Below are 26,239 nucleotides of genomic sequence, written 5' to 3' on the forward strand. Positions count from 1 at the left end.
AGGAGGCTGGACGGATGGGAGATAAATCTTTGATTGGCTGCTGGGTCTGAATCCCTTGGCTCAGCCTCCGTTTCATTTCAGCCTGATCTCGAAGAACGCGCAGGGAAACATCTTCAAAAAAACAGAGAGCTGGGCTTAAAACGAGTTTCAGTGTGCCAGCGACTCACTGGTTGCAAGACACTGAAATGCAAAAAGCACTCCTGCAGACCTAAGAGGGGGTGAGTTAACGGCAAAGCAAACAAATTCCATCTTTGAGGTGCGTGGAACTCGAAATCACATCACAGTGAGAGGATTTTATGATTTGAACACGTGGGCTCTCTTCAAAAACCTCACACAGAGACTCCGAGAACCAGAGACAGGAAGGAAAATGTGTGGATGAGAGCAGCTACACTCCTTAAGGCTGATGATTTCACATCTGCCTGCCAACATCAACATGGCTGGCACATCTGTCTGCTACCTTGCAAGGATTTAAACCTTCCTTCATCAAATATTTTCAAATAATCTACTCTTGATCTTAAAAGCATCATTTATTTTTGTAACCCTATCCCCTCCTATTCTTTATCCTTATTTTTTTGTCCTCCAACGTTTTTTTTTGGTCCCCATCTTTAATACCCCACTCTTTTTTTCTCTTATCTTTCTGGTCCAAAAAAAAACATATATGCCTAAACATTTTATACAAATAAAGTTTAGCCTCAAATACAAAAGGAGTTTATACAATTATACTCCTCATGTGTCCAAAGATTCATAATCCCCTATTAAGGTTAAACTTAAAGTCCTCTTACCGTATTTTCCCGGACTATAAGTCGCTGCGAAGTATAAGTCGCACCAGCCCAAAAATGCATTATAAAGTAGAAAAAAACACAGATAAGTCGCACTGGACTATAAGTCGCATTTTGACGGGAAATTTATTTGACAAAATCTGAGACCAAGATATAATAACTTGCACAAACTCATATGAATAAATCATAGCAGACTGTTTATCTCATAATTTCACAGTAATTCTTTCTCATACTTATTTATTTATTCCTTTCATGAAGCATCATTGGCCAACTAATACTCTGTTTTCATCCTGTATTTGTAGGAACAGTTGTCATTTTTATTGTATTTCTGAATCTATGAAATCATTGGAAAATAGAATAGTATGTTGTTAGCTTTCAAGATCTTACTTTAAAAAAAGTTTGCTGATTCTCTGAGTCACTTAACATACCTCATACATCAAATTGACCCAGGAACATCATCTCTGTTCCTCACAAATGAACATAACAGGAGGGTTAACAATGTATTTATTTCAATTTAGTTCTAATATAAGTAGCTGCGGAGTATAAGTCGCACCCCTTGCCAAACTATGAAAAAAAGGCGACTTATAGTCCGGAAAATACGGTAGCTGTCACACATCTAGGTGTGTAAGATTTGTTCTCCGCATTTGACCCATCCCCTGGGGGAGCGGTGAGCTGCAGACACAACCTAGCTCGGGAACCATTGGGTGGTTTAACCCCCCCAATCCAACCCCTTAATGCTGAGTGTTAAGCAAGAGAGCATTGGGTCCCATTTTTGGAGTCTTTGGTATGAACTCATGAAGTTTCAGTCTCAGGGCGGACACTCTACCACAAGGCCACTGAGCTGGTACTATTGTAACGGTAAAATCTGTCCAACACAAAAACCCTTCAGTTCTTATCTGATCTGCTTGCTCAGCTGCTGGACAGGACAAGTAAAAAAAAAAAAAAAAAGACATAATTTGATGAAGCAAAAGGCAGAGCGCTTTGGTGAAAACCATAAAAGGACAAACACTTGCTGTTCTGTAGAAGGCAGTGGGTGGTAGAGCTTTACAGGTAGCAGCTGGCAACCTTCAATGCACACGCCAATGACTGGGGGGGCTCTTCTGGGAAACTGGAACTTTTTTTTTTCTAATTCGAGCTCCAACCGTTAATGAGGCTCCCAACCGCTGTCATCGCGATGCACCGCTGGCTCCTTTTCACGCCCCCCTCCCCTCTGCTTTCTTCAACATCTTCCCCTGCCTTCTCGGTGGAGCTAATAAAGCCCAACAGACAGCTCCGGATCATGTCTCCCTGCTCCTGACAATCACCTCCAAAATGGTACAAGTGCCGAATTGACTGATTTTAATAAGAGCGGTCTGGCAGATTAGCAACAAAAGAAGCTAATCAGTGGCACTCATCACCCTAAGGGACGGAGATGTCTTGAGGTCCCACTCCACAGAGTGTGCACTCTCACCAAGCCTTTCTGATGCACAGACCAATGTGCAAGTCATCCACTTAGGCAGTCATTAATTTTTAATAATCCTTAGCTACCATTCACAGTTGCATAATGAAAGCACAAAGGAACAGCGACCACCAGGGAACGAGGTGAATCAAGACACATAACTCTACTTTGACAACACGTGGCAGATACACTGACTTTTAACAGGATAATTGGGTATTTTAACAGAAATAAAAATGGTGTGGGGTCTAAAGTTGAGAGATGAAAGACAGTGGGGAGTACAGACACGTCAACTCTCCCCAAAACTTTTCTTTTTTTTTTAACAGACATTTAATTACTAGTGTTTAACTCTAAACTAAAGCCAATTAAAGCCCCTTCTCTGCAGTAGACTCAGAATTTTGGTGATGCTTAGATGGGTAATTAATAGGGATGTAAAGGATAACAGATCAATACAGCACTGACAGTAACAGTAGTATTGGTTCAAAACAAATTATTGTTAGTAAAAAGGTATAAAACTGACTGGGATGTAAATAATTGGCTTTGTCTTTGCCTCTTTATGTACATGTGATGCAAGCAAAAAGACATTACTTAGATAAAGGTGAACCACAGAGAGGGATGTGTACTGTAAGCCCTTCCACAGTTGTTGGCGGTAACAAGCTATTTGAACCATCTTAAGTCTGAGTGGTGAAAAAAGGCTTTTAAAAGGCTTTTTAGCACTAAATTGTACCTATTTAAGAATAGAAATTGGACTGAGTCGTATTGCCGAAAGGCTAATTGAATCTTTTATGTATCAATTCATTGACTATGTATTGAGGAGCGTATCATATAATGTGAGAGGAAAAGATCTACATCCCTACTGATTATATCTACTAAAATAGCAAGTCATACAAGTGCACACACATGTATGCACTTTACGATCTAGAGCAGGGTGTTATTTGGGAACTGCTCATGGAGAATACTTTCTTTTTGATGGCTGTGAAAAAAAAACCTGCCTAATTTCTGGAGTGTCTGCTGCTGACACACGAGTGCGAGCGCTTAACCTTGGATATCAGGAACTTGACAGTGTTACATAAAAATAGAGTGGATGCAATAATATACAGTTCAAAACATTTCCAGGTGATTGCTGTTTATGTCATTAGAGCGTGCAGTCCAAGTGCTGGGTGCTCTGGTATGTTTAGGTTAAGTGGGAAAAATTGCACCATGTTTGACACGTAACCTGCAGATGTTCAACCTCTAGACCATTTGGGATTTCATCTTGAACTAATTATCACATCATGGTAAAGCTGTCCTTCAGTTGTTTGTCGTGACAGAAATGCAAAGAGGTTGAATGTCCTAGAAAGTGAGAATGTGCTTTTCTTACCGCTTTGGTACAGTGCACATCTTTCCCGAGGAGCCAGTTGAGCTCCAGGTTTCCCTCCCCCTGGTAGCAGGACTGCAAGCGCTCCTTAATTCTTGCGTTGATTTCCCGGATGGTGAAGACACAGAGTGCTGAGTCATCTGGCGGTCGGTGGAACTGCTTTTGGCCCTTGGAGAAGACGGTGAATAGTACGTCATCTTGGGCGCTGATACCTAGAGAGCTGGCGAGAATGCGGCCTGGCTTGCCGAGGTATGCGGCCTGCAGGAGCCGATATTCAACGCCGTTCTTCACGCAGCCGATGGGCAGTGAGACGTAGGAGTGGAACTTCCGATCGTCCTTGCAGAGGCGAACGATGCGAGAGGTGTAGAAGAGGTCGTTGTTGGATCCACTGGATGACATGCTGTTCTCTGGGATCTCTGGTTGGACAGTCAGGAAGTAAACAAAGTTCCCGCTTGCAAAGCCGTAAACATAGTAGATGTCAAAGTGGGAGACCAGGGCCAGCGTGTCAGACGGGATCTTGATGAGGGACGAGACAAAGTCTGTATGCATTTCATAGTCAAGCATGGCGGAGGATTCCGGATCCCGCGGTAACTTTCGACTGGAAATAGTGGGGAAGTAGTCCTGTTTACCATCAACCGCCGTACCAATGAAGAGAGTGCCATCTTGGCCCTGTGAAGGCACGATGACCCCATACATGGTCCCTGTTTGGTTGACACTTGAGAGGTAGTGCTCCTTTTTGTGGGAGGGCTCCACAAGGATGAAGAGGTCGTCCAGCCGCAGGAGTTTGCAGACTCCCTGGTAGAGGCTGCCGCAGGCCAGCAGCCGATTCTGAGAATAATCGATCAGAAGAAGCTTGTTAACGTTGCTGGTCGAAACAAGGGGCTCAGAGCATGGCTGGACAATCAGAGGAGGGTAGCAGGCCTTGTTGTCATCCTCGGGGCCTGTGTCATGGGAAACAAGGAGGGTCAAGTTTCCTGACAACTTGTAAACCCGGTTGACTGCTCCGATGTACAGAGAACCGGTGGTTTGGTGAACCGTGAGGTGGTTAAAAACCCAGTCCCGTCTTTCAGGGTGGAAGCTGGTGAAGGTCTGCCCACTTGATTCGGCTGGGACTGCTAGAAGCCAGAGTCCCAGCAGAGCGGCTGTTGCACCATATGTACGATAGGGTGATGATGTTGTGCGTGCAGCCCACTGGCCCTCCATTTTTGACAGACCTGCAAGGAAACTGCTTAGTAAGCAGGGAGAACGAACGTGAGGAAGAGTAGAGGTGAGTGCCTTTTTCTTCTCGAGGGCTAACTTGCAGGCCGAGGTTTCGCAGAAGTTTTCACATGTTTCTGGAAAAAAGAAGAAGAAATAAACTGAGTTAGATATCGCATAACTTCACACACACAAGGACCCACAAGGGCAGACGGAAAGGCTTATTGTAACAGTTTAAATTCAACAGAGCAAAGGACTTTGGAGTAAGTGGGAGTAGAGATTAAAAAATGACAATATGGGGAAACCATTATGGTGCACATTCCAAAGGAGCCAGTGGACAGGGCAAGGCAATGCAGGAAGGAGAGCAGCGGCGGAAATGAGCCTGATATGACTCATGCTCAATCTGTCTCTGTCACAAGGTTTCTAAGAATGTAAGAGCTGACGGAGACACAGTACAAAGACAGCATCTCTCAAGGTTTCATGTAAAAGAGGGAAAAAAGAAATCACCCCGGAACCTGAAACACAATTTAAAATTCACATATTAAAGGTTTGACCTTACAAAAAATAGCACATTTGGCTAATCTAAATGTACAGTAGGAGGGTTCCAAACTAACTTTTAAAACTCTATCCACTATGGAAAATAGATTCCAAATCCCATATAGTAAATTCAACTAGCCAACATTTATTTATGGGGGAAAATATATACATATATATATTACTTATAAAGCAGGAAAATTATCAATTGCTATAAATTGCTTTCATTGATCTGCTTATATTAAAAGCACCAGAAAAAATATTTCCTACATTTCCATTTTCTATCAATAAATTGAGGAACTTACAGAAAATAATTTGATCTAATTTAAAACTTTTTATATTAGATTTACTTTATAATATCACTAACAATAATGGTGTTTACTTGTATAGCTCTTTACTGCCTTCTTAGAAGGCCCAAATTGCTAAGGTCCCATTCACCCATCGCACACTGTTGCTAACACTGGCGCCAATCTATAACCACCACGAGCAATGAGGGTATTAGTTACTTGCCCAAAGACGCTTTGACACATAGGCGGGCAGAGTGGGAACTTAACCTGCGACCTTCTGATGAGGTCAACCGCTCCACCTCTGCACCATGGCCACCCCTCCCTTAAAGAGGGATTTAAAGTCATGTATTTCAAAAGATATTAAAATGGGACAAATCAGCAACAAAGAGATATGGCAAAAAACCACCCAGCCAACAGCAGAAGAACTAATAAGGATAAGAAGATGGAGTTGGATCGACCACACCATGAGGAAACCAAAATCCTGCATCACCCGTCAGGCACTGACCTAGAATCCCAAGGGGAATGGAAAGTGAGGAAGACTAAGGAACATGTGGAGGAGGCTGACATCTAGCAGACCAGTCACACCAGGAGAGACCTAGAAAGTATTGCACGAGACAGAAGATGGTGACGGGGAGTTGTTGATAGATACAATTACTATTACTACCAATCAGGCCAGTTAAGTCAAATATGTTGTAATTGTGGTCATAGACTAGATTTTCATGACCACACATCCCTCTTCTGCTTTGCTTCACCTCCTTTCTCATCCTTGCCGTACATTAAAAAGTCCCTTCCATTTATCCTGCTTCATGAAACAATTTGATGTAATATGCTTCAAACACCCACACACCCTCACTCAAGTGTGGCTACGTCAGCACAAAACCACTGAATGGATGAAGCGTCAAAGTGAAGGGTTCACAGAAAATGTAGTGACTGAGCTCCAACCCATAATGCCTTAAGGGTGCATCACACAATCACTACCTACATTTTGCGCACTTTCATGATATGTGCGTGATATTGGTAATTCATAAGTGATTCTTGCATTTGTCATTCGTCGATGTGCACAGATGTCCGTCATGGGTTTCACCGAGCTGGTCAAAATCTTTGGTTGGTTGAGAATTACACAGTTTATGCTTATTTGATGTAGTTTATACAAAATTATTACATAAATCTTACATAATTGTGCATGATTTTGCAAGATGCACATGCAAATTTGTGGCTTTCCACGACTGTTGCATGTATGTCCACGTATGTCTAACAAACTGGTCCAGCTCCAGACGCTCCCAAACCAGAGGCAGAGAAGGAGTAGGAGAAGACAAAGAACTGTGTGGGTGAGGCCAAGAATCGGACATGAAGTCCTTTACGCTGATTAACGTGTTCTTTGCGTGGTTTATGCGTACTTCTTCAGTGGTTTCAAGGCTGTGTGGACATCTTACAGGTGTCCAATGGGCACATGTGCCCAGTAAAGACCCAGTTACTAACAACTAGAGTGTGGCATAAGGGCACCAGTATGATTGCAGTACCTGTGTGTTATAAATGTGTGTAACTTACATTATCCAAACTAATACTAATACGATACACTTATCACATGCATTACGATGGTAAGTTCCATTTTTATGACATCCATTTAGACCGTACAACCCTCAAGTGAACCGCAAGACACAATTGTGCTCCCTGTGAGATACAACTGCCCCTGTCTATGATTCACCCCAAAAAAACAACAGTACTCCCATATGGGTCAACCCCTATCCAGGTCTGAGTGACTAACTAAGGAATAAGGCAAAAAGAACATAACAGGAGATGGTAGTGAGATTCAATTTTTCCCACCAAATTGAATTTTAATCGACATTTGGTAGGTTTAGAGGTGTTAAATAAGACCGGTATGGTTATATGGTTGTATGGTCAAGATAAATGTGTGAGCTGCACATGCTCATCTTAATGGTCTGGTTCCCTGTTTTGTTTGCACATTTCCTCTTGTCTTTGTATTTTTGACTTCCTTTGGTACCACTTATAGAAAATATATATGATCAACCCCTAAGTATGCATCCCTGCCTCAGCATGGCTGCAGAGATTTGTCACTGCGTGTGCCATAAACACAACGATAAAGCCCCGGGGCACTCTGTCCCCAGGAGTTAATTATCTCATCCACTGGAAGAGGAGGCCTGGATCTTATTACTGAAACAAACGGAGAACAAATTGGAAACCATTTCTGCATACACCCTCCTCCCCCTCCTGCCCTTTAAGGGGCACAATTTATAGAATCACTATCTATTAATTAATTCTTTTAAACTTGTCTGCTCTCTTTTTATCCTTTTATGCTGCTCATCTTTTGATGCCATGATCAGATTTTAAAGGAGTTAATCACCGGTACGCCAATTGTCTTTAGTAAATCAGCAACCCTTATTGGGTCCGTACACAATCCCCTCATAAAAGCCTGGAGAATATGCGGCGCGTGTGTTTATAGCTCGTTCCCGCTATATTATCGCCGTGCTCCATCACCACCAAGCAGTGTGAAGGGGCTAACAAGTGGAGAGAATGGCAGTGCATCCCAAAATCAAGTATGATCAGGCGTAGTGATCCAACAAGGGTAATTACTGTGGAGCTGAAAGAGGTAAGCCGGGGAGCAACACGGGGACGCCGGGGGCTCAAACGTGTCAGAGACGGCCCCACATCATTTGTCATGCTCCAAATTTGCATTTCCAGCAGTAAGGGGATGAGTGAGGGGGGGATCAAGGGTGAAATATGCAGCTGGAATAATCAGTAACTGCACCTTGAATTTAAAAGCACTCGTATCTATTATTTGTATATGAGAACTGGATAGAGAAGGTGTGACATCACCCGTAGAAAATCACTTACTTTTGGTTACAACTAAATTAAGTAAATTCAATTGTTTTTTTTTTTTCATGATCCAGATGTGGCCATGTTGGAACCAGTATTCGTCAGTATGCAGTGATTGGTCCGAGCTGGTGTAAATTTCTATGGCAACCATCCCCACAACCAGGAGTGAGATTGTTGGAAGTCCACTGTCAAACATTTAGATAACTCGGCATGTGTCGACACGTGTTAAAAAAGGTATCAGACCAATAAAGGTTAGTCTGACTAATTGAATGGGTGATTAATAGCTGTCTATTTCTCTATAAAGGCCTAAGGGCTTTTGCATTCTTGGAACCAGCAGTCCTTCCTGTTTGCAACACCAGGGGGGAGGAGCCACTCAGTCCAGTTCTTATATACAGTTAATGCTTGTAACTCAAGGTGGGCTTAGATGGTCCAGGAGACCACACCAAATGTGTTCAGGACAGGTTCCCAGACGGTGCTTAGGGATTCCCTTTACAACAGTGTCAGCTCTTTTTCCAACTTTGCACCACACCCACTGATGACCCTCTTGGGTTGCCTTTCCAACCCATTTCTTGAAAAGGCCACACAACAGCATCTTAAAACATAGATCCTGGGGAAAAGCATCGATCCATGTGTCCATAAACAGAGGCGCTAAGGCCCAGTCAAGCTGTCGGTGGCGTGTGTAAAGGCGGGAGCTATGGGAGGTGCTCTGTCTCAGAGGCACTTTATTAGCATGGTCATAAAAGTGCCACTGCCTCAAAAAAAAAAAAGCGGCGTGGGTCAGGCCCTAGTCCTCCCTCTCAGCTGCCTGTGCACCGCTGCGCTTCTTTGTTTGAGTTTACAAGCTGGATGTGTGAAGTGGAGCCTGTTGGTGGTGTAATCAACCTCCTGCTGAGCTGGCTTTCTGCACCAACCCCGCAGCCTTTTGCCCTTTAAGGCTTTTGATACACCTCCGCCCCTTAATTGTATACACGTATAGGCGGTAAACTCCCATCTAGCGTTTCTTACTCTTCTTTTATTTTTTTATTCTTCCCAGCTTCGTCGGCCATTGTCAGACATAAACGCATCATTCTCTCACTTGTGACAACAGCTGCAGAAGCAGAAGAAGAAAAAAAAAGGAAAGGAAAGGCCTGAATGGTGCAAAGAAAAGCCTCAACCAAGGTTATCCATTCATATTACTTTCAGCAAGACCGGGAATGAAGCCTTTGTTTAAGCTGATTGCATGACCAGCCCTTTGTGGAGGCTGACGTCTAAGTTCTCGGTACTGTGCAGCTGTGCGGGAGACTTGAAAAGAAGGTGAAGAACACCGGATCACCCATGGTGCTCTGTACATCAAAGCCTCTCTTTTGTTTACGGGGAAGAACATTAACATATAAATGCAACAAGGAATAATTCACACTTAGACACAATTACCAAGTTAACTAAAGAAAAGCAGGGAGGAAACAACTGTTGTGGCGATCAATAAAATTACAGGAGGGGAAACAAATCAAAAGCGGAGGTTCCAGTTTCTCAGTTTGGTTCTTTAGATTAGCTAGCAGATATTAACGTTTAGTTAAAGCAGCAAAGTTAGCATTAATACTGAAAGAAAACTAGTTAAGTGGTCAATAAAGACAATACTAAGTAGCGACTTTCATTTAGCAGCTTTGCTACTAAATTAAGCTAGTATAACTTTGACTTCCTGTTTGAAGTGTTAGCTACTTAAATCTAATAAAAAATTAATGTTTTATTACTATTTGTCTACAAAACAGGGGATCATTTCTATGAACTTTGTCAGTTTGATATTTGAAAGTGAAATAGCCCTTAAATATGGTCCATCAGCAGTAAAGTGATTTAAACTGGGCACATTTTTCAGCAGCTATTGGATAATTTTTGGAAATACCACAATTCTGTGTTTAAAAAACCAACAAGAATGGCAAGAGTTTAAAACTTGAATTTAAATGGGCCAAATGGCTACAAACTAATGGTAGACCCACACTGTCCATCTGAATAAAGCCTGTGGTTAGTCTCAGTTTAAGCCAATCCCAAACTGTTCAACTTTAAACCAACATAGACGTATATTAGGCTTGCATTCCTATAAATTGTTAATTTACATGTTTGGACACATACTAAAACAATGTAACGACAATTTGGCGTCCCAGTATTTAACAAATTATAGTCCTTCACACATTTGACCAGATCAAATCGAGGCTTTTTATGTTAAATGCCTTCTATGTAGACAAGAGTGGTTTGGAGTATAATTAAAGTTGTGTTGACCTTTATTTAAATTAAAATGTTGCAAAAAATTGGAAACATCGCAAGTCTCATCGTCGTTGCAACATTCAGCACTAATATCGCACAACGTTAAGTTTCCTCCGTAATGTATATTTATTGATATCTATTGGTTTCAGGCATGTTTTTGTCTCTGTGGCTGGATTCTGAATCAAAGTGTACATTTTTATACACTACATGCTATGTTATAGCCCTGAAATGGATGGGTGGACCAATCCAGGGTGTATCCCGCCTTCAATGGCCTTCAGGATCTGGGTAAGCTCCGGCACCCTGTGACCCCAACTGGGACTACACTGGGACTACACCAAAATAGATGGATGGATATTTTAGAGTTGACCTCAGAATTGTGTTCATATGGGATGCAGCCTTTTCATTGACAGGTCAACAATTGTCAATGAAGCTGTCAACTGTACTTTTTCCAATTTTTATTTTAATTTCAGGGTTTGGCAACATCATATATCCTGCCATAATGCCAATGATTAAACAGATTATTAATAGTATTCAATCAACTTTTAAGAACCCAGTTGGTCATGTGACCATCGCACTCATCTTTATTTACAGTGAACGTCCAGTCAACGACATCCTGCTACTTTAAAAGAGGCATTGCAGCTGTTGCCCGTTAAGATGCAAAACTATCGGAGAAAACAAGACGCAGATACACTACATTTAAAAAACAAACTTCCACCCACAAAAAAAAAAGGTTATTGTGATGAAGATCTGCCTTCAAACACTCATCTGGAGCATTTTTTTGGCTCACACAGAAAGGCAAAGCAAAGAGGAACACGAAGTCAAGAGTCACTCGCATTCCAGCTCGCAAGCTGTGATCATGGCTCGGAGAAAAGGCAGCTTTCTGCTAAACTTCCCACTCATAATGAGAAGGCAGGCACACAAAAACGCAGCGTCGGCCCACTCAATGCAGGCAGCTTCCGAGAGCTTGTTAAACAAACTGGCCCCATCAACCGCCTTTGGGCCGGCCCCGTGTTGGATGACAGTCCTCTGCTGAAACCCCACTGGACGACACGCAATGACTTTGATCAAAGGAGCTCTTTTTATGGAAAGACGATAAAAGGATAAAAGAAACAACAGGATCATATGTAAAAATATGAGAATTGGAGAAGGTGATTGGCTTCACAAACAATCCAAAAACATTCCTGATGGCAGATTATCATTGATCAAACCAGAGGAGAGCTTTGAGTGGCACTCTGAACTTTAGATTTACTTAAAATAGATACGAGGTCTTCTTTGTGACGACCCGCCTGTCTCTGCACGCTCAGCTGTTTAACAATAAAACCCAAATTTTTTGATCTCTTAAATTCTTATTTATGTAAAGATAAAGAGCATTAACCAAATCCGTTTACAGAGCTAAATTATTGTCGATGGATACAAACAAAAAGAGGACATGGAAGATCCTAATTTCATGGTTTGGATTAATGTTTTTATACTCTAAATAATTAAAAAAATTGCATGAAATGTGTGTGCTTAAGTCAAAAATAATCTACTAAACATCATACCATTTTTGGAAGAAAAAAAAAGAGCTTTTTTTTTAAGTGATGCAATTTAATCTTGCCTATGGGGACATTTTTTTGTAAAATCATAAAAAAGTAAAGGCAACATAGCACATTTTTGAAAAAAAAATGGCTGTGTATGTGGATGTGAAATGATTTATACTTAACTATACCCATAATACTACTGCGGGGAAAGGATTTTCAAAAACAGCCCTTCTACAAGGCAATAACTCACAAATGTAGTTGTTTTAGGAAAAAACTGTTGTGTAATGTCACGCAGAATCATGGAAGCTACTCTGTTAGCATGAAGGGTGATCTCCATACAAGTGGAAAACCTTTAGCTCCTTTTAAGACGATTCAAATTCAGCTTTATTTGAAGAACATATTTGCTGTCATACAAGACCTTACAGTTGCAAAACAAGATGCAGTTCAACAAATAACCACTATGGTTGGCTTACACATCCAACACTCTCCCCATTCACGCAATTTAACAAAGGTACAGTTTAGTCTCAAAAACGTTGTTTTCCACCTTTTTTGCAACATTTATTATTTATTTCACTTTCATTAGGGATTGGATTTCTATGAAACCTGTCAATTTAAATCTTCTTCCTTGAAGTTCCACAAAACATCACAAGCGTCTCAGTTCTAGATCAGCCTTATTGAGCATGCACCAACGAATGCCAGTCTATTAAATACTAACACAGGGTAAGGCAAAAGCTTCTAACTGCATAACTGGCTAAGACGCTGCAAAACAGAAAGTCTAAAAAAAGTGGACTGATGTCAATCGCACATATTTTAAGTGCGACTATGCACAAAAAATGGACAGAAAATCATGCTACGTGGGGCCAAAATGGACATTGTTGCAGAGCCTGCCCCTCTTTTAAGTGCGTCCAGGGCTAAATGATGTTGTTTGTTGCACGTATTTGAAGGGGTAATTATGGCAGAGTGAATATTTTAAGTGCAGCTATGTTAAGCAATGTTTTATCAGCATTCAAAATAAGTGTGGTCAGAAAATGTTCAGCACTGGCTTCACATATTTTAGAAATGAAAAAAAAAATGAAAAGAAATAAGGTGACCCGAACTTTAGATTTAGGGATTAGTTCTACCATTTCTACTTTTGAAAATTCTTTTAGTTTAATTATTTTTGAATTGTAACCATGTAATTTGAATTATAAAATTACATTTTTTACATTTTTAATAGCTTGACAAGTTAAAAAGGTGAGTTTGAAGAGATGTGGTATTTTTCGCACTTCTAGAGTGCACCTGATTTTAGGTATACAATGAATTGTATTCTTTTGAACTTGTGTCATATATAATAAGGTTCATCGGGTATAAGCAGATTAAGTGACACAAAAGAACCAGAGATCTGTCAGTCGGTCAGTCAAAGACCGAATTCGAATTCTTTCCCTCCAGCTTCTCTCTACTCTCACATTTAGGCCTCTGAACGGAGAGATATGGAAAACTTGAGATGTCGCTCATTGTGAAACAAGTTAAGAAATGTGTTTCTCCTTCGCCCACATGTATACAGCAGATCACCCTACTAGCGGAGGAATAACTAACCCTAAACTAGTTCCTACCATTCCTCCATTAAAAAGCCTTTTGGACACCACTACAGCTTTAAATGCCCCTACAATTGCCGGGGTAGGAAAAAGCCGCAGGGGAAAAATTCCGATTTGGCCAAATCTTATTAACTGCGTTCACAATAATTCTAGAACTTGTTTGAGCCACGCCACTTTACAAGTGTTCGTCATTTCTTGTATGCACAATAACTATGGTTGTGTCCGAATTCTCACCATAACCCCTAACTACAGGTCCTGAAAAACTACGGTATATAGCGCGGCACTATATAGTGCCCTGAATTTGAAGAAATTCGGACACCATGCTCACGACTTTTTTCCTTTTTCTTTTAAACAGTGGATGTCATCGATTTCACGAAGTTAAAATCTAATTAATATGAGCGTTTTGCGATGATTATTCATGAGTCCACTGTCTTGTTAAGATAAAAACGATGATTTATTAAAAACATACATGTACTTATTGTTTTTGGCTAAAATTGTTCCAAAGTAAAGCATTGTGGTCTATATTCGTCAATCCAGTGAGTATCAATGCACACTGGTTTTTCGCAGAGACTTCTGGGAAATTTCTGGGGCACTCGATTTGGGAATTGTAGATTCGGACAGCACTAAAAAATGGTAAACACACTATGTAGTGCACCATATGGGGGTTAGGGTAGGAATTTGGACATAGCGTATAACTCCCAACCTTGTTAGTAACATGTAAAAATAACACCACTACACGTTAGCTTATCCACAACACCACTACTCATTAGCCATTTTAGCCATGTTAGCTTATCCCCAACACCGCTACTTGTTAGCCCTTTTAGCCTTGTTAGCTTATCCCCAACACGCTACACATTAGCCATGTTAGCCACGTTAGCCTATAACCAACACCGCTACACGTTATCTACATTAGTCATGTTAGCTTATCCCCAACACCGGAACTTGTTTGCAACTTGCAAACAAAAGCAGACTGATATATTGACAGAGCACACCCAAAGCATTACTGATTGTAAGGGGAAGGGTCATTTTCTTTAAAAAAAAAAAAAAGACTAAGGCTTTTAAGTGCACCTTACAGTGTGGAAAATACAATAAACAAGCCTTTGGAGATGAAAAATTGAGCGTAATTATAAAAAAAGATAAAAATGGCATTTTAAAATGATTAATAAAAATGTGACTTTAAGCTTTGCTAATCTGCTGTTTTATTTATGTTTTAGAATGACACGCACAAGACTCAGAGCAGCGTCGAAAAGAGCTGCAAGTTATTGACGCACAGTATATTAATGTGCACTTATCCACAATTAAGCATGTGCTCAGAGGGCACTCCAACTGAGCACTTTGCATGCGGTTAATGAAACTATCTTTTTGTTAGTGACCCACATTAGCATGCTTGCTCACGACTGTTTAAGCTCAGAGGCGTGCTGTGAGGCCTTCCACCACTTTCAGCTGAAAACAGAGTGGTCACACTGCTTCAGTCTGCCTCCAGTAGCTACTCAAACAAAAATACATTGCCGGTTATTAAAGCGAATGGCTGCGCAGAAAAAAATGCTAAAAGTGTGTCAATCAGGAAGTCGGAATCACCGGTTTTAGCTTCCCTTGCACTTCATACACTTGAAACTCAGAGGAAAAAAAGGCTGGTGTTCACCTAAAGCTTCCCACATGCACTGAGGGAGATTACAGTGTCTCTGTAGATCTAGTGATTTTTGTCCCCCCCCCCCCACACACACACACAGCTGACACCCTTTTCAACTACACCAGCTCACTCCCATCCACGCTAATGTTCCTACAAAGAGAGAATGGGTGTTTCAGACAAACAAACAAAGGTTCCCGCGAATGCAAACAACAGCTACACATGCAAATTCAGATCTACACTAAATTGCTACGTCTTTTGTCTCCGTCGCGTTTCAAAATAACAGCTTTGCAGCACTCTTGCTGAGTTAACCAAAGTATTAAATGTGAAGTCTTCTCAGGTACAGTGTTGCAATATGAAGGTTTTCACCTCCTCACTGTTGTTTGTATTGGAGGAAATCTAGGAAGTGAAATTGTAAAAGAATCTTGGGTGAGAAAACAGCAATCTGACCTGGATTAACAAATACACTGACGTGTATTGGGCTTTTTGATCAACACCACACGCACAATATAAAATGTATAGGTGCAAAAATGTCCAGTTGAAATCTTTGTAGTCGAGGATCTATGGGGCAAAGTGGTTGTTGCCATAAATTAGTCTCACAATCAGCAGAAAATGCTGAAAAAAGACTAATTCTCAACTGTATGTATTAATTTTCAAACGGTTGGTACTTCCATGAATTAAAAGACCATACGTCACTACCAAATCCAAGTCACTGATTGGTCGAAGTTCAATTTATGGTTAAATGAACATGCGTTTTGTATGTAGAGGCTGAAAACGGTCATAGGAACTTGCGCAACAATGCGAAAACACAACACATTTACATGTGTTTACAAAGACTTTCAATTGAAAGTGGTCACTTGAAAGGGATGAGAATGAAGCATCAGTTGCGGAAAAAGACAAATAGACATGGCAGAATGAGGAGTTATGATGGAGCTCCAGGTGCTAAAGATCACCAGGTTGGGTCTACAGAGGGACAACACTTTATGAGCTACTGAGAATTTGAGAATCATAAACGGCCCAAATGGTTTCTGTTGCATTCAGATTGCATCCAGTCCTGCAGCACTAGATGTGATGCAATGACGACGGCGACCGAGTGAGTGCAGATGACAGTAACCCAAACAGGGTCAGAGCACAGAGTTGACCTGTGTGTTTGCACGGGAAGTCCAGCACTATGATAGTTACTGTCTGCGTGCGTTGGTTTGCTTTTTTCAAGCACCTCCCTTATCTGCAGGCGATCCTCACAAAGGTGTTATGTTTCGGTCGGCTCCTCAAAAAGCCCCTGTCTGAACGCCAAATAAGCACGTCAAAACCAAGCGCTGCTCTGCACGTGGGGGGGTAAAGCTGTCCCCTGTTGCATGGGGCGTGCGTGAAACACTGCAATCAGGCCAGCGGAGATCACATTGAGAGGGGCTTCCGTTTCAGCAGTCACACATCACCATGTATCCAGCAACCCTCTTAATCATCTGTCTCATCACAGCGCCAAAGAACGGCTCAGTAGCCAAGATGACTGCAGATGAAGGGATTTAGGAATGAGGGGATGATGAAGCTGGAAGTAAAAATACAGCGAGACAGAAATGAGATGAGGGGACAGAAACTGTGAAAGATGGTTTGGGGAAAGTGGGTATATGAGGTCAAACAACACACCAATCCCTCTGAGTTTGAGTGAAGGAGAAAAAAAAGGAGGGAGAGGAAGCCGCACGGTTGTTACTCCAAGAGGAGTAACAAGCCGCGGCAGCCACAACTTCAGAAGCTGGCATGGTACATCCACCATTATCTGGAGCAAATTTGCACCGCCTGGCTGCCACACTCAAGTCGGGGTGGGGGTTGTTACACTCAGACTCAGACAGAAAGAGGATAATGAAGTCACATCGATAAATAAAAATGGTGATAGGCTTATTCCTTTGGTCAAAACGTATCCGAAATCCAGTTATTAGACAATGACAGGCATTGTTCCAGCAGCCAAAACCCTGATCTGTTATATAATAGTGACTGGGGGGGGGGGTGTTGGAAAAATGATTGTGTCAGTCAACGTAATCCCCTGCTACTGTTTCATCTGAGGACTGTATGATATCGCCCGCAGCTCTGTAATCACATGCTGACTGAAAGGATGAGGCTAGTTGGGATTGGCTAAAATCCAAGCCCTAGAAGCTCAACAGGAGGAACACTTTTCCACTGATCTTCATCATGATCGACCCCCTCTCACCACCACCACCCACCAGACACTGCTTAGATACCACACGCTGCACAGGTGGGGTTGAGTTTGAAGGTTGCTTATTCGTTTGGGGCTCCAAGCTGCAGGGATAACAGTGAGACCTGTGATGTAACAGACTCATGTAACACAGCTGGCGATCGACCGACGCCTGAAATCAATTTTGTGTCGATGCAATTAGAATGACAGAGGGGCGTTTGCGCCCTTGGTCTCCTTTACTGGTTTGTAAAAGCATCTCACTCGTGGTGGCAGTGCTACGGTCGAGTTTGGTTCAGCTATAATGAGACAAACTCACCGGTGTCCTGAGCTGCAGTAGCTTCGTTTGCTCATGGGTTCACGCCACGTTCACATTAGTGTCTCTAACCTGTCATACAGGTGAACAGGAAATTTTTAAGGCTCTTTCATTATCAACAAGAACAGAGTCATGTATTTTTCTCACGAGCGAGATCATATATCCTCTCCTTTATGTCATTTATTTCTCACAGCTGGATTCTGAAGTTCTTGCTGGTCATTTTTTTAAACAAATTTCGAACTTTGGAACTCAACTGAACTTTGGAACTCAATTGTTATGCAAGGAAGTTTGTGTGAAATTCAGTGGGAGTGGCCAGAATTGAACTCTTTGTTGACATTCGTTTGACTACTGTAAGTCTTCATTTGCTTACGCCAGGGGTGTCCAAACGTTTGGCAAAGAGGGCCAGATTTGGTGAGGTGAAAATCTTTGACATTCGCGGAACAGCTTCAATAACATCAAAAGCAAATAAACTATTTAATGAACAATTCATTGCAGTTGCGTTTTTTCGCGTATGAAATTATCTGAAAACTGGTCAAACTAAATATGTACTTAGCAAACATACTGTTAATTTGTTAAGTTTTTGCAAAGTTTTATGAAAATGCCAGTGGAAATTTGAACACAGGCCTCATTTGGCCCATGGCCGGACTTTGGACATGCCCGGTTTGTAACAAACTCTCTTTCTTTAGTGGATTCTTTAGTGAAGAAGCCAGGTTTGTGCTGGTATGGGACACTTTACAGCAGTGAATTGTTTACGCCAGTAACGTAATCCACTGATTCACAATGATCATATAAATGGCCGAGCAGTTATAATAATGGATTGGATTTTATCTGCGCTTTTCCAGACGCTCAAAGCGCTTACAATGCGTCCATTATTCATTCACTCTTCATTCATACTTGGTGATGGTAGAGGTGTGGCTGCCAGTTTGCGCCTACGGTCCCTCTGACCATCACCGGGATCGTTCATGCGCATTCATGCTGGTAGGCAGTAGCGTTAAGGGTCTTGCCCAAGGGCCCTCACTGGGTGGTGTTAACTGCTCACAATTCAATTTTGTTATGACCAATTCAAAAGTTGTGAAATGTCATAGAGCGTTTGTTCTTTAGTGGTCACCAGTAACTCCGCCTGTTTTACGGGGTTGAAAGACTGAGCTGTTGTATGGGGTAATCAACCCCAGTCCATTAGTCCCTCTTCTGTAATCTCCTTGACAACCACCTAAATTTGCAAAACAAATTCCTCCATCTTTGTTTTAAACTTTCATATGGGTTTCTCGTCCATCAAACAAACAAACAAACAAAAAAACTATCCCTGCCAATGTTTTCAATTTTCTTTTCCCTCCACCACCTTTGCACAAAAGAAGCAAGTGTGTGGTTCTCATAAAGTATAAAAGTCTTTATTTCTTCTGGATGTTTCTGTTGGGTATCCGCACACAGCTAGCCTTACTCTTACGCTTCGTTATGGAAATTCTAGCAAACACAGAAAGACAAAAAAGTCCTCTGGCTAAGAACACAGAGATCATGGAACTATGGCCGTGAGCACATCTGTAATTTGTTTTTTTCTGCCCAAGTGCTCCTCCAGGTTGCTCCAGCTCGACAACAACAGACACTTCATTGTGTAAAAAGCACGAGCATTTGAAATCAAAGCATTTGTGAGACGCTGAGCTGTCCGACCTTAATGACTTCTTCCTTCCAGACTGATTGCAAAAGAATAAACACGGTGTCTTGCCTGTGCGCCGTCTGCTCCTCTGACACTCGCTCACGGCTGCAGAACTCTAAACATTCACACCAGAGCAGAGACAGACGGCATCTGTCAGCTGATCCCGCCCAGAGAAAAGTCTACCTTTCCTTAGGTTCTAAGGTTTTTAAGTAAGAGCAGATTAAAAGCCTGGAAAGAACATCCTTCATCACTGAAACCTGCGAGTTAACATTATCTGGATGACGCAAGCAATTGTGAAGGACTGATCTTCCTGACAACATGACTTTCCTTGCTTGAGCTTAACCAAACATTTCTGTTCAAACAATTTTAGAACCCTTGTTGCCGAAGACCTGCTTTAACCTATAGTCATTGTCAGGATGGAAATGTGTAATTGTGAGTTTTACTTTTAATCCAGAATGATTGAATTTCTGCTTTTTTTTTAGGGGAGAGAGATATTGTATTACAATTGTTTAAAGGACAATCAAAAGCAACATTTGCTCCTTCTTGGGTTCCTTGTGTTAGTTTGCCTCAATGTTTGTTGCCCTCATTTGGAAAATCTACAACAAATCTAAAGCCATTCTAAAGGTATTCTAGTGTTGATCGACCAAACAAACCCTGGTTCGCTCATAAGTTCAATGATTGAATGGAAAGAAGAATGAATTTCTTCCATCCATCCATTCACACCTACGGACAATTTAGAGACATCGCATAACCCATGAAGCATGTTTTTGGACTGTGGGAGGAGGTCAGAGTTCCCGGTGCAAACCCACGCATGAAAAGGGGAACATGAAAATTCCATATGGAAAGAACCCAACCAGGATTTAAACCAGGCCCTTCATGGTGTGGGGCTGGAGCGCTAACCACTGCACCTTCTATAAACTTCTTCAACATGCTTTTTTTATTGCCTTGGTCCACTTTAGCCTTTTCTTGTTTGTAAAAGCAAACCAAATTAAATTGTGACATTTTTCAAATATGCCCCGCCTAATCCAACAGATTATGGCGGACTATCTCCAGTGTGAAAACAGCTAAGGATCACTATTCAAATGAAGTTAAGACGTTCCTGAGAGCTTCTCAAAATGTCTGCTCTTACAAAGCTGTGATATATAATACCTTCTTCCCTCTGCATGAGTGCAGTCATTTTAGGGATTATACGATTACATTTTTTGAAAATTTGCTGTAATTAAAGTTGATTCGTGTTCACATGAGAGTAGCGGTTTAGCAAAAACACAAAGAGACGCTTGAAAACTGCGAAAACATTTCCCACAATCCATTGTTCCTAACAGAGATTGTGCAGGTTTTGTAATGTTATGTAAACTTCACCAGGAGGAAAGAAAGAAACCTTTACTCATTGTGCTACAGACCTGCTGTGACCCTGAGCATAATGCCGCCTGTCTTTTAAATCACCCTACCATCGGAGGACCATTAAAGCCTGTTATCTGGACCTCTGCTGCGGTGTAGCAGCATCACAGCAGCATGAGGGCCTCAGCCTCTTTCTTGCGCGCTCCCGGTCCACTTCCCTCCCCACCTCTCTGCCTGACAGAGGCTCCCCCTAATTTTATCAGATGTGATAAAGCTCTGCAGAATCAAGTCTACAGCTAGTTACTTAGCCCAATCTCCCACTGGATGAGGAGCAATAACAGCATGTGGTGAGGAAATTGGGTGCTTACTCACACAGGAACATGGCTAGCAAGCAAACAAAATGCACTGGTTCCTGTGTTGATTAAAACCACGGTGGGGGCTTGTCCGGGGTGCAGCAGCATCGAAATGAATGAGAACTAAGACTACAACAGCTGCAATAGCAGAATTGAGCAAATTAAAGAAAATTCAATGGGTTTACAGAGCACATACTGGAGATTTATGTAATGCAGAGATGTCTGATGCATTATTAGCTGCAGTGTGAGAAACAGAGGAGAGCAGTACAGGAGCTTCAGAAGTTTCCAATAAAACTCCATCAATGATTTAGATTTACCAAAGTCGCAAAACAGAGAGTATCTTTCATAACATTTGCATGAAAGTCCAACTGGGCCTTGCGATGTTGATGAATTATACAACAGCAGCGAGCGCCGTGTAGAAAAATGCACCTGATCGTCCCGTGGAGTGCAGCAGCTGCCGCGAGGCAGTGCCAGGACACGAGTGAATGGGATGGCACTGAGCTCAGAGAGCGAGCTGGCTGGGTGACAGAGCAGCTCTGCTGGATCAGAACTCCCTCCAGCCCGTGCCGAATGAACCCGGGACAGGATGCGGCACTGGCTGGCCGCGGAAAGTCAAGCCGCTGGCTGGTTTCCTGTGAGGCGGTGTCCTGAGAGCTGAGCAGGCGAGTCACCACCACAAACAAGTCCGTTTCCAAACAAAAATTGTATGCAAATTATGGCAACAAACAGAATTATTGCAATAAACTATTTTTTAGCTTTTATAAAAAAGAATATATATGTATTTTGGTAAATAGATAAAGACAGGCAGTCATATAGTATATGTCCTACATAAGATTATTAGTTACCCTTGTGCCACAATTGTTCCCTCTCTCTCATATTAGGATTGGTGAGCAAGAAAAGAATGTCATAGTGACCTAAAAGGTCTAAGATGTAAAAAACAGGGTGTTGGCAGACTAACAGCATTTCAGGCTTTGGTTCGGCACTGCAGTGAAGGTTGAGTATTGCACTGTGCACAAGAGATGGATGCATCCATTTATTTGGGCCCCAATGTGATGAAGCACAGAAAATGGCAAGAGATCAGAAGGGGAAGTCCAACACTTATTATGTTCAAAGCCGCAAGGGCAGGAAGGAAAGAGAAATGGCTGTGTAAACTTTAATAGTCAGGCAATACCGAAATGCCTCCTGCCCGGGTTTTCTCTTACTCCATCAGCTTCCTCGTCTCTTCCTTCCACTCACACACCCCTCTAATCATTACACCTGCAGGAACAGGCCGGTGTTATGCCTTTTCTTGCTAAATCATGGAAAGTTAAGCAACTAGAAGAATGATTATTGCATCATTTATGCTACAACTAACCACTGGCAAAGTTCACACTGAGCTATGCATGTCAGCATAATCCACCAACAAACTGAAATTGAAATTCTGTTTGTATGACTTTGTGTGACTTTGTCGCAAAATACTTTTTGATCTCAATTATGAGTTTTTTTCCCCCACCAATTCTAAAAACCTAAATTTCAGGCATAGCTGGATAAGAACTTTTTTGGGTTACAGCTGGAAATATTGGCACACATGTAAACTCAGGACTGCTTGTTAGGATTGTGCCGCTTGGGGACAATCCTCTTATGTATAACATGGTGTTATGTACATTTCCTCAATGCTTCTCTAGAGAAACTGACACTGATGTTCAATATATAGTTGTACAAGAGTAAGTCTTAAGATAAAAAATAATATTTTAAGGTTTCAAATTGACAGGCTGACGCATTAACAGAGTATACTGTGACTACTGTTTTGGTGATAGTATGGTGGAGAAGGTCAACCATTGAGTAAACTTAAGGCCAGTGGTGAAGAAGGCCTGGCAGAATGTTTGTTTCTGCGCATGAGTCAGAGTTGTATGTCAGGGCATCATGAAGAGCAACCGCAGCCAGTCTGATACATCAGTGAACCTGGGATGAAGTGCTTTGAATTCATTTTCACAGGCCACCGATTCCAGAGTCTATCCTCCGCTGTGCTGCAGATTTACCACAGAGACAGTCAAAGCCATCCATATTCTCTAGACAGATGCTGTAGAACATATTCCATGCATATGGCCGCTGAGCCTCCCTCATTACTCCTATTCTGCTACGTCTGTATTGGATAGAAGAAGGGAGACTTCTCTGGGAAGGAAATCAGTGATGGAATCAAATGTACTTGTGTCAGCAGTAGTAGGTCTTGAGAAACAGATACAGAAATAATTCCTGAAACCCTGTTTTACGTACCAAATTGGTAGCAATGATTTGACAGGGATTTTTTGAGTTGTCCGGGCCCGTGGAGGGTCATAGAGAGGAGCGTCTGCATCTTAAAGGGAGGGAAGGTGTATCTTATAGTCCCCCTTAAGGCCCGCACACACCGGGACGAATATTCGCCAGGCGTTATTCGCCAGCGTTTTTCGCCACGTTTTTTGTGTTCACACCCAGGCGATTTTCGCTGACGATGAGCCGAGCGAACATGCAATTTCATTCCCTGACTTTAGATGGCGCTTAATGTAAAACAGAAATACTCCTGTACACAAGGTGGCGTTGCGCAACTTTGTTTCTTAAAGTCGCTTTTCACTCAGAAGAAGAGAGCAAGTATGTACGGGCTTGTCAGAATCATACAAAGAAAACATGAATATTTCAAGCACCAGTTGCTCCAACTGGTGCTTGGTTCGGGGATATTTTAGAATTTCCGTCATTATTTCTTCGCGGCAGTGTAGACGCTACTTGGCGTCTATCTTCTTCGCTGGTATGTGTGCTCAGCAAGGAAGTTTTGTGTTTGAGCGCCCCCAAACCCGAGGCGTTTTTTTTTTTTTGACGCTTTGACGCGTGGCGTTTTTTCGCGTCGGTGTGCACACTCTCATTGGTGCCCTTTGTTTAGTCACGAGGCGTTAAACGTCGGCGAAAAACGCCGGCGAAATTCGTCCCGGTGTGAACGGGCCTTTAGGCTTGTACGGCCACCTTAAGGAACATCATAAAAATGGAATGTACGATTGTCGTGTGTGTGCAAAGGATATCATGAAATATTTTTAAGGATAATGTAAGTTGCTTCCACCTGACGTATGCGTGATAATGTGGTACAATGTCCTTACCCAAGACGGAAGTCGTTAGTAAGGTGCGGATACTGACCGTGTGCAATGCACGAAGTGTGCAGGTGACACAGGTGCCTGCAGGACATCTGTAGGATGTCCACACAAACTACACTCTGACTGTCTAATTTCTAACAGTCATGACTTGAGGAGTATGTACGTATCACAACTGGTTATTTGCACAGTGCACAAGTTTCAGGGGGGTTGAAAAAATAAAATTTGTTCAACCCACCTAAATCTCACCTACTTCACCCTTACATGCTGTTTAAGTGTTCGCTATGACCTGTCATCTAGTATGCCGGTTAAAATAGTTTGCACGAAAATGTTCACTTTACAGGCTCATCAAGCGGTCTACAATCTTGAAATCTCGTGCAGGTCACCTGTGTTCCCTGTACAGGTTTGCCCATTTTTTTTACCTGCAGACACCCTGTATCCACCTGCAAGGGCATATGGACCCTACCCCTGACTCGTCTCGTGCCCCCCCCACTCATCTGGATGAAGCCTATCTGCTGGACTATTTTAATATGTAGTTGTAGAGTTAGATAAGCTAATTCTCTCTAAGAGTACTGGTATATTGCCTGTCCGTCCAGGGTGAGGACCCCCCTTTCATGTGGACATCCCTGTGGTATCTTCTTTATTTACGTTTTTCCTTATCGCGAAGGAGGGTCTAAGGCAGGGGTGGGCAAACTACGGCCCACGGGCTGGATCTGGCCCGCCTCCATGTTTGAACAATATCAGAGACCCATGTTTGTTTGTTTTTTAATCTGGCCACACAATCAAGACATGACATTTTATTCCCCCCTTCTGCAGTCTGTGCTCCAACCTGAAACCCTCTAAAATCCCTGTCAAACAGAACAGAAGACAGTCTTCCCTTTCTACATCGCACTTCATCTTTCCCGGTTTTGCTCATTCTTTTAGAGCGATTATATTGTTTTTTCAAACAGTGCACCCTGTCCTGTGTCCTGATTGGCTGGAGACCTTTTCAATCAATCTCATCCGAGCCGTGTCTCCTGTACAAAAACGCGGAGCTCTTCAGATCAGAAATCTTTGATCGATCAGATCTTCATTCTAAGATCATCTAAGATCCTGGACCTAATTTCTACGAAGGGTTGAGAATTTAAACAAGAGAGAAAAGGGTGAAAATGTTAATGTCTGTTTGAGAAATGTGTATAAAATGGGCAGTGAGGAGTTTTACTGCCATAAACGTCTGTTATTGTAATCAGACAGACTCCGTGGATTTCATCGATCACGGGTTATTTTTAGAACGTAACTCCTGCAATAAAAGAGGGAACTCTGTCCTGGTGAAAAGGTAACGCAGATATATGCATAGCTGCAGCAGAAGACATAGAAATGTGCTTTTACATTATTACTGGGTGAGAAACAGACGTGCAGGAGACAACGCAGCTGCACAAACTGTGAGACGCGTGAGGAACAGCAGCCCTCAAAGTCTTTATTAAGGTTATGATGGGAGAGGATCCACTATTTAATTTTTTTTATGTTTTTTTTTAAATGTATCAGTGTATTTTTCCTGAATTTTTGTCTTTGAAATTCATAGAGTGTTATTTGGTCTTTCTTTAATTTCATAAATAATGTTGTTTATTTTATTAAAAAAAGATCATGAATGAATAAAACTTTATTCATACAGCACTTTACAACTCCTTGAAGGTACCAAAAGGCTTCACAATCAAAAATTGATCTAAAATGGGAACAAAAGTTTTAAACTAAAAACTCTAGAATATTCTGTTTTAGAATATAATTTTCAATCCAAATGTTTTCATCTACATTCTATGTTATATAATTCTCACTCCACGCATCTGCTCCTGGTCTGGCCCTCCTATCCAATTTTAGAACCCAATGTGGCCCCAGACTTAAAACAATTGCCCACCCCTGATCTAAGGGCAGGGATGCCCAGTTTAGT

The 26,239-nt window shown here is 41.9% G+C and overlaps 1 protein-coding gene across 2 annotated transcripts in view; it reads right to left on the reverse strand.

The window, feature by feature from the left end:
- Positions 1 to 26,239, reverse strand: part of plxna2 (plexin A2) — a 248,642-nt gene that overhangs the window by 208,334 nt on the left and 14,069 nt on the right. For both annotated transcript variants that reach the window (XM_020704870.3, XM_004070981.5), the window contains exon 2: positions 3,575 to 4,905. In XM_020704870.3, coding sequence (XP_020560529.1) covers positions 3,575 to 4,905 — 1,331 coding nt within the window. The remainder of the gene's footprint in view (positions 1 to 3,574; positions 4,906 to 26,239) is intronic.

The sequence above is a fragment of the Oryzias latipes genome, chromosome 7 (assembly GCF_053564925.1).
Source record: "Oryzias latipes strain Hd-rR chromosome 7, Olatipes_Hd-rR_3.1".
NCBI classification, from domain to species: Eukaryota; Metazoa; Chordata; class Actinopteri; order Beloniformes; family Adrianichthyidae; genus Oryzias; species Oryzias latipes.